The 10,146-nt window shown below is 37.7% G+C and overlaps 1 protein-coding gene across 1 annotated transcript in view; it reads left to right on the top strand.

Annotated features, from left to right (window-relative positions):
• The first annotated feature begins 589 nt into the window (after positions 1-589).
• LOC147458237 (uncharacterized) overlaps positions 590-10,146 on the top strand; it is a 46,036-nt gene continuing 36,479 nt past the window's right edge. The window contains exon 1 of the mRNA XM_086511787.1: positions 590-1,132. Within this exon, the coding sequence (XP_086367913.1) occupies positions 969-1,132 (164 nt within the window). The 5' untranslated portion in view covers positions 590-968. The remainder of the gene's footprint in view (positions 1,133-10,146) is intronic.

Here is a 10,146-nt window from a genome sequence, read left to right as displayed (position 1 = left end):
TTATGTGTTACACATTCGAGAGCTTCAAACTTTACTCTAGGGGTGACTTCTTGAAGACAAACAATAATCTATTCCTTTCGTGCCTTCATGTCTATGATGGAAAGGCCCTTTACGAACCAACAAAAAAGAAAGAAACTTTCCTTCTTCACCCCGACAAATGAAGAAAAGTGACTTAATTCTAATTTTTGCTATTGTTGTTGCACCAATGCGGGAAAAACAAGTGAAATGAGTCTTTGTGAAGTCCTTAAATAAAAGGACTCTTTACAAATCAAAATATTTTAACAAAATTATTGAATCACTATTTCACATCATGGATAGAACTCATATGAATACTTTTTAATCTTTTGTTCTCTAAAGCCTGCCAAAACAATGAAAGCAACTTTTGGAAATAGCATAACAAAATTACTGAATCACTATTTCACATCATGGATAGAACTCCTACTAATACTCTTTGTAGCTTTGGGAAATAGCATTGGATAGACATATTTCTTTCTCTTCAAGACTTTTAAAGCTTTCTGGAAGGACACTTGTCGAACATGATAAATTGAACGACCTTCACCCATAATTCTCTCTCTCCACATACAAACGCACACACACAAACACACGCTCGTGTGCACATGAGTCATTTTTCTCCGTCGGCTTGCAGCATGAAAGTGTTTACGGTATGTGCATTCTTGACAGCGGTCTACAATGTGTTAACAAGCTTTTATAGTTTTCGATCTAAGTACATCAGGTTGCCCATAGCCAGTTTTGTGTGCTTGGTTACAATGGTTCCTGCATTCATATCTGTAGTGTGGGCGTTGCACGACTTGTGGTAGCATCCCTTCTCCAAGCGCAAATACATCCTTTGTGGCTTTGCCAAATACTTCCTCGCCGATGCATTCCAAGATATTATCGATCAGGTTACCCTTGTCGAATATCCAAGTGATGTGCCCAAAAGTGGATGGGTGGCATGGTTTCACCCCTTTATGTATTCGTACCCGCTTACACGCTCATATGCACGCATCTTCTACAATTATGCACATGTCATCGACTTCACAGATGTCGACACCAACGGCGGCAAAGGCGATCAGCAAGATAGGGCCATGATGTATATTGAAGGCGCTTACGACCATGCTATCTCCATCAACGGCCATCAAGACCATATTAGGTAAAGTGGGAAAATCCCAATTCCCAGGTTGGACAACTTTCAATATATCATGTATAAAATATAGAGATTTTGTCAAAAATTTGAGTTTTCTTAAGGTCTCATTCCACTTTATGCACATACAATACACAATGAAAAAAACTAAAATATCATGGTTTCAATCAATTGGATTATTAGGCGTGGAGTTAATTGCATCCATTATCGTTGTCTATGTTCTACTGTCCTACCTACAACTTATCTCAACATGGAGAGCTTGGTTTCTAGGTCCACCACTTGTCCAAGTTAATGTAAAAGTGACTCAAGGTTCACAACTTGTGAAAGCAAGGATCCATTGAGGAATACAATCCACTTGGCTATTTTTCCTTAATTTATTGCATGTGACATTTAAGCAAGGTCCACTTCTAATCTATAACTTCTTAATTTGAGGCATGGGGCATACATAAAATATGTAGCATATGCTCTATTGCCTCATAGGAAGGTTGGTTTCAAGGTGCACTTATCCATGCTAGCCTATCTTGGAGAAATGATGGAGCTTGCTTCTCTCCTTGTTTCAATGGAGACTAGCTTGGACAAGTGGTGGACCTTTGCTTCTCTCTATGTTTCAATAGAGTTAGCTTGGACAAGTGGTGATCTTGGAACAAAACCCCCATGTAAAACATATCATGGGTATTCCAAGTGATTAGAAAGATTACCATTTAAGATATAACCTTATAGGTTGGACAACTAGATCTTGGATTGGAGAAATGGTGGACCTTTGATTCTCTCCATGTTTCAATGGAGTCTATCTTGGAGAAATGGTGGAGCTTGCTTCTGTCCATGTTTCAATGGAGCCTAGCTTGAATAGTTGGTGGACCTTTGCTTCTCTCTATGTTTCAATAGAGCTAGCTTAGACACGTGGTGGATCTTCAAAATAAACCAACTACTATCAATGTTGCCTAGCTTGGACAAGTGGTGGAGTGTTTCTCTACTCCATGTTTCAATGGATCTTAGCTTGGACAAGTGTTGGACCTTAAAACAAAAACCCCATGTACAACATAGAATGGATTTTCTAGATTTCAATGGAGTCTAGATTTAACAAATGGTGGAGCTTGTCTTCATCCATGTTTCAATGAAACTAGCTTGGACAAGTGGTGGACCTTGTAACAAACCCTCCCATGTACAACATATCATTGGTTTTCTAAGTGATGGGAAGGAATACCATTCAAGATATAAACTTATAGCTTGGATAAGTAGTTGACTTTAAAACCAAATTCATCATAATACAATGAAATACAGGTCAGCCAATTCCTAAATCTTGAGACCAAACCTCCCATGCTATTAGAGATAATATATTGGATAAGTGGTGAACCTTCTATTATTTTCCCATACCTAGTTTAGACAACCGGTACACTTCGCAGCTATAAAGGTTGGACGAGTTGTGGAGCCTTGTTTCTATCCATGTTTTAATGGATCCTAGCTTGGACAAGTGGTGGACCTTGGAAAAAAGCTTCCATGTACAACATATATGAGGTTTTCCATGTTTTAATGGAACCTATCTTGGACAAATGGTGAAGCTTTCTTCTTTCCATGTTGATTTTGGAACTACCTTAGACAAGTGGTGGAGCTTTTCTTTTCTACTCTTCATAATACAATGAAGTATATGTTGGTTACATGGTGAATCTTAAGGCCAAACCTCCCATTTTACTAGAGATGATAGGTTGGACAAGTGGATCAACCTTCTATCATTTCTCCATGACTATATTGGACAATTAGTAGACATAACATCTCTCTATGTTGTCTAGAGATGAGCTTGGACAAGTGATGGACCCTGCTTCTCTCTTCCCTTGGTTTACTAGTTTGAAGACTCAGTATATATACTTTCTTAGATCTAGCTTGAACAAGTGGTGGACCTTGCATCCACAATCTTAATTCAGTACAAAAAAGTATATGAAAAAATAACATAGGAATCTTGGTTTGAAGGTCAAGCAATTAGGTTCCAAATGCACATAATAATATATTTTCCACCCATGTTAAAAGAAAGTTAAATATGTTATTACCAAATTGACAAAGGTAACGTCCAAGAATTATATCTTTCCATCTTGTCAGATCTAAATCTTCATCAAGGCGACATGCATGTATACATCAACTTTCAAGCCATTCAAGAATACATGCACTTAGATTCCATAGTTTTGTTTTCAAAGTCTTTTAGGTTCTAAAACTCTTTCACATAAAGTATGTAATGACAAAATTCTTGAAGCAAACATTTGTGCCCAAGAAAAAGATCCCTCTCACATATTTAAAGTCCATGAATTCTCTGATCCACACTTACAAGTTTTATTTTGACATCAAACATCAATTCTTTCATAGTTCCAAATAAATGCAACCTCGATATGAATTGACAAAAAATGAATTTCTTTTACTATATGACCCAACATAGGCCCCAATAAAATAAAAAATGAGTCCCCAAAAATTTGGGTGCACTCTAGCAATACATCAGAGTCCCCTTACAATAGGATGCACTCCAATAGTACATTGAAGTCCCCTTAGAGTAGGGTGCACTCCATTCAAGTGTTCATAAAATTGACACACCTTTAAAAAAAAAAAAAAAGACTATATCAAATTATACAAATGTTGAAAGATACACACTAGAATAAAAAAAGCATCTTATAGCCATATTTATTCAATGCTTTCGGGTTGACAAGTACACACCAAGGACATAATTTGTCTCAGAATCACTATACTGATTTACAATTGTGTTGTATGTATAGACTCTCTTATCTCTTGCATACAACCATCCTACCAACCATGGAATTATGGTTCTCTGCAAGAAGTTTTGAAGTTGCTCGGAAGTTTGCCTCCACATCTTTGGAAATATAAGATATGTCCCTGGCATGTTCCACATCACCCTATATGGAGTGTCATAAAAAATTAAGGTATTGTTTGCATCCAAATCCTCAAATATCTTCCAAATATCACTCAGATTTTTGTGATAAACCCTTGTAAATCCTAACATGATATTTGGATTTTGGCAATTTTTGTTACTCATAAACACCTTGAACTTGGTATACTGCTCAGGAAAACACTTTTGTGTGATGCGTTGCACCCTTGTTAAGTTATAGCAACTCCATATCCATAGCTCAAAGTATTCAGCACAAAAATCCAAAAAACTTTGTGCGTCTGGTCGCACCACATGATAAACTTCATCTTTGTCCTCCACAAGTCGCATGTGTTGAGCCCAAGATGGCATAGAATCTCCATGTTTCATTTCAACTGTCTTGAGAAGTAACCCCTCTAGATCCAAGATAAGTACTCTTTTGATGTCCTTGAAAGCAAGTGCTAGGTGATAAGGAGGTGATTCATTCCTTGGACAAGGTCTTGGAGGAGGTTGGATGGGTAATTCAATAGTTTTCTTCAATTTATGCCAGCATATAGCCAATCCATTTTTCTGTAATGGTTCTGAAATTAAAGAACAAGAACACTTAATGCAAACACAACAATAGACATTAGTTTTACATTGTCTACCCTAAGGTTTTATTAGATACCAAAATCCATCTATGATCTACTCATTAATAGAAAGAAAGTCAAATTAAAATCCTGACTCTTTTTTATGCTACACTCTCTCTTAGTCTCAATACCATGGAGTTCAACTAGACTTAAGTCAACTAATAACTACTACTTGTTGTTAAAGGTATTCTTGAAGTGTATAAGGCTTAACCAATGCTCTAGTGTAGAATGGGTATTTAGGTCTCAAGGTCTACCACTTATCCAAGCAAAGATCCATTTAGATATGGAAACCCAATTTTTCTTAATATAATGATATAAAGTGGACAAGTGGTGAATCCTGAGACCAAGCCACTATGCTACTAGGGATAATAGGTTGGACAAGTGGTGGACCTTGAATGTAAACCCCCCATGTACAAAGTATCAGGGGTTTTGGGTATTTCAATGGACTCTAGCATCTTGGAAACATGGTGGATCTTACTTCTCTCCATGTTTCAATGGAGTCTATCTTGGATAAATGGTGGAGCATCATTCTCTCCATGTTTCAATGGAGCCTACCTTGGACAAGTGGTGCACGTTTGTTTCTCTCTATGTTTGAACAGATTTATCTTGGACAAGTGGTGGACCTTGGAACAAAATCCCCATGTAAAACATATCATGGACATTACAAGTGGTGAGAAAAAATACCATTCAATATATAACCTTATAGGTTGGAAAAGTGGTGGACCTTAACACCCAATTATTATTAATATAATGACATAGAGTGGACAAGTGGTGAATCTTGCGACCAAACCTACTAGGAAAAGTACGTTGGACAAGTGGTGGACCTTGAATGCAAACCCCCCATGTACAAAATATTACTCATGCTACTAGGAATAATTTGGTATTAAGGTCCATGTTTCAATGGAGCCTAGCTTGGAAAAGTGGTGGACCTTTGTTTCTCTCTATGTTTCAATAGAATTTGCTTGGACAAGTGGTGAACCTTGGAACAAAACCCCCATGTAAAGCATGTCATGGGCATTACAAGTGGTGAGAAAAAATACCATTCAAGGTATAACCTTATAGGCTGGACAAGTGGTGGACCTTAGCACCCAATTCCTCTTATTATAATGACATATAGTGGAAAAGTGGTGAATTGTGAGACCAAACCTACTAGGGATAATAGGTTGGAGAAATGGTTGACCTTGAATGTAAATCACCCATGTACAAAATATCATGGGTTTTGCGTATTTCAATGGAGCCTAGCATCTTGGAGACATGGTGGAACTTACTTCTCTCCATGTTTTAATGGAGCCTATCTAGGAGAAATGGTGGAGGTTCCTTCTCTCCATGTTTCAATGGAGCCTAGCTTGGACAAGTCGTGGACCTTTGTTTCTCTCTATGTTTGAATATGGTTAGCTTGGACAAGTGGTGGATCTTGGAATGAAACTCCCATGTAAAACATATCATGGGCATTTCAAGTGGCGAGAAAGGATACCATTTAAGATATAACCTTATAGGTTGGACAAGTGGTGGACCTTAACACAATAGAATGACATAGAGTGTACAAGTGGTGAATCTTGAAACCAAACCACTCATGCTACTAGGGATAATAGGTTAAACAAGTGGTGGGCCTTGAAATAAAACCCCCTAGAGTGTTTCAATGGAGCCTAGCTTGGAAACATGGTAAAGCTTGCTTCTCTCCATGTTTCAATGCAGCCTATCTTGGATAAATGGTGCAGCATCATTCTCTCCATGTTTCAATGGAGCCTAGCTTGGACAAGTGGTGGACCTTTGTTTCTCTCTATGTTTGAATAGAGTTATCTTGGAAAAGTGGTGGACCTTGGAACAAAAACCCCATGTAAAACATATCATGGGCATTACAAGTGGTGAGAAAAAATACCATTCAATATATAACCTTATAGGTTGGACAAGTGGTGGACCTTAACACCCAATTATTCTTAATATAATGACATAGAGTGGATAAGTGGTGAAATTGGGACCAAACCTACTAGGGAAATAGGTTGGACAAGTGGTGGACCTTGAATGTAAACGCCCCATGTACAAAATATCACTCATGCTACTAGAAATAATTTGGTATTAAGGTCCATGTTTCAATGCAGCCTAGCTTGGAAAAGTGGTGGACCTTTGTTTCTCTCTATGTTTCAATAGATTTATCTTGGACAAGTGGTGTACCTTGGAACAAAACCCCCATGTAAATCATGTCATGGGCATTACAAGTGGTGAGAAAAAATACCATTCAAGCTATAACATTATAGGTTGGACAAGTGGTGGACCTTAACACCTAATTCCTCTTAATATAATGACATAGAGTGGACAAGTGGTGAATCATGAGACCAAACCTACTAGGGATAATAGGTTGGACAAGTGGTGAACCTTGAATGTAAACCCCCCATGTACAAAAAATTATGGGTATTGGGTATTTCAATGGAGCCTAGCAACTTGGAGGCATGGTGGAGCTTATTTCTCTCCATGTTTCAATGGAGCCTATCTAGGAGAAACAGTGGAGGTTCCTTCTCTCCATGTTTCAATGAGCCTAGCTTGGACAAGTGGTGGACCTTTCTTTCTCTATATGTTTTAATAGAGTTAGCTTGGACAAGTGGTGGACCTTGGAATGAAACCCCCATGTAAAACATATCATGGGCATTTCAAGTGGTGAGAAAGGATACTATTTAAAATATAACCTTATAGGCTGGACAAGTGGTGGACTTTAACACATATTTCTTCTTAATATAATGACATAGAGTGTACAAGTGGTGAATCTTGAGACCAAACCACTCTTGCTACTAGGGATAATAGGTTGGACAAGTGGTGGACCTTGAATGTAAACCCCTCATGTACAAAATTATGGGTTTAGGGTATTTCAATGGAGCCTAGCTTGGAGACATGGTGGAGATTGCTTCTCTCAATGTTTCAATGGAACCTATCTTGGAGAAATGGTGGATCATCCTTCTCTCCATGTTTCAATGGAGCCTATCTTGGACAAGTGGTGGACCTTTGCTTCTCTCTATGTTTTAATGGAGTTAGCTTGGACAAGTGGTGGGTCTTGGAACAAAACCCCTTTGTAAAACATAGCATGGACATTACAAGTGATGAGGAAAAATATCATTCAAGATATAACCTTATAGGTTGGAAAAGTGGTGATGGACCTTGACAAGTGGTGAAGGATACCATTTAAGATATACCCTTATAGGTTGGACAAGTGGTGGACCTTAACACCCAGTTATTCTTAATATAATGACATAGAGTGGATAAGTGGTGAATCTTAAGACCAAATCACTCATGCTACTAGGTATAATACGTTAGAGAAGTGGTAGACCTTGAATGTAAACACCCCATGTACAAAATATCATGGTTTTAGGGTGTTTCAATGGAGCCTAGAATCTCGGAGACATGGTAGATCTTGATTCTTTCCATGTTTGAATGGCACCTATCTTGGAAAAATGATGGAGGTTACTTCTCTCCATACTTCAACGGAGCCTAGCTTTGACAAGTGGTGAACCTTTGCTTCTCTCTATGTTTGAATAGAGTTAGCTTGGACAAGTGGTGGACCTTTGCTTCTCTCTATGTTTGAATAGAGTTAGCTTGGACAAGTGGTGGACCTTGGAATGAAACCCCCGTGTAAAACATATCATGGGCATTTCAAGTGGTGAGAAAGGATACCATTTAAGATATAACCTTATAGGTTGGACAAGTGGTGGACCTTAATACATAGTTCTTCTTAATATAATGACATAGAGTGTACAAGTGGTGTATCTTGAGACCAAACCACTCGTGCTACTAGGGATCCTAGCTTGGACAAGTGGTGGACCTTGGAAAAAAGTCCCCCTATACAACATAGATGAGTTTTTTCATGTTTTAATGGAAGAGAGATTCGACAAATGGTGGAGCTTGCTTATCTCCATGTGGATTTTAGAACTAGCTTGGACAAGTGGTGGAGCTTTGCTTTTTTACTCTTCATAATACAATGATGTATAGGTTGGTTACATGGTGAATCTTAAGGCCAAACCTCCCATCTTACTAGAGATGATAGGTTGGACAAGTGGTCAACCTTCTATCATTTCTCCATGCCTATAATTAGACAATTAGTAGAACTAGCATCTTTCTATGTTGTCTAGAGCTGAGCTTGGACAAGTAGTGGACCTTGCTACTCTCTTCCCTTGGATTATTAGTTTGAAGACTCATTATATATACTTGCTTAGATCTATATAATTACTCATTAGTTAGGTTACAAGCGGGTATGTAATTTGTTAGCCTCAAGGGACTTTGAATATTGAATAGTAAGAAAGTCAAGTGCTGGTTTGAAGATCTTTTGCTTATCTAAACTAGACTCTAACTCAATAATAAGTTTCATAAGTTCCACGAATTGTCCTATCTAGGCTCCAAAAGAGTCTTAATTGGTTTGTGCTAGATTCTAACTTCCTTGATGGGGTAGAATCTTAGAAAAATGAGGCACTATAAGTTTTACCTTAGCTCAAATGGATTTTTCACTTAAACTCGACTGCAATTTGGCTATCTAGTCTTTGTCTCGATGGAGTTTAACACTAGATACATAGTAGTGATATTTAAGCTTCATGTCTCTTCACTTGATCGAGATATGAGACCATACTTTCAAGGTCACCACTTGTCTTACCTAAAGACCAATGTGAGACATGGGAGCAAGAAATCCATCCGATATTGTTTTAAGGACTATTACATAGGCAATCAATAACTTAAGTAAAGCAAAAAGACTTGGATCTTTCACAATTAATAACTTAAGTAAAGCCAAAAAGACTTGGATCTTTGACAGTTTTTTTCAAACTAAAAAAGCACAATCTCATGCTAACAAAACTATAAATCACAATTGAAAGGTTTGAACAAGAAAAAGATCAACAATCTTAATAAGAAGGATACTTTTCATTTCATTTGATGATTACAAACTAAAATAAAGTCTCTCAAGAAATTGATAAACAAAAAATGTAGGTGACTGCTTCATTATTTTGAGCAAAAATATCAAAATCTCTATTGATTGAGCTCCATCTAGTAGTATCCTTTGTAAGATCCTGCAAGAAGGAATAAAAAGAAAGATTTGTTAGATACCATGCACATGAGTGTTCAAGCATGTGTATCAAGAATATATGACATGTCACTAGTACCTTAGGGTTGCTTTCTATCCAGCCTTAGAAGATTGTTCTCAGCTTTCACCTTATTTATATAAGCCTTTGCTGTGGTTGCCTTCAAAACTCCTTTTGTGTTACAACCCAATTGCCTAGCTAAAGTGGTCAATTGTGACGCCTTCATGCTTTCAATGGGTGTACGCTCCTTTGCCAAGATCTCTTGTATTTGGGCTCTTCTCATTTCATTGCGGTGGCTTGTGTCACTTGCATCTTCAATGATAGTTTCATCTCTGTCACCTTTTGCAGGTGGTATTCTTCTTGTAAAGAACACCTTAGCTGACCAAACATCATTTTTCTGCTTCCAATACTCCATGATTTGTTTGTATTCACTATCATTTGTCACTATAGGTTGTCCATAACGAT

The sequence above is a fragment of the Adiantum capillus-veneris genome, chromosome 5 (genome assembly GCF_014529385.1).
Source record: "Adiantum capillus-veneris isolate H3 chromosome 5, ASM1452938v2, whole genome shotgun sequence".
Taxonomy (NCBI): Eukaryota; Viridiplantae; Streptophyta; class Polypodiopsida; order Polypodiales; family Pteridaceae; genus Adiantum; species Adiantum capillus-veneris.
Note: the sequence above shows the minus strand (reverse complement) of the source record. Positions and strands in the feature narration are given on the sequence as shown.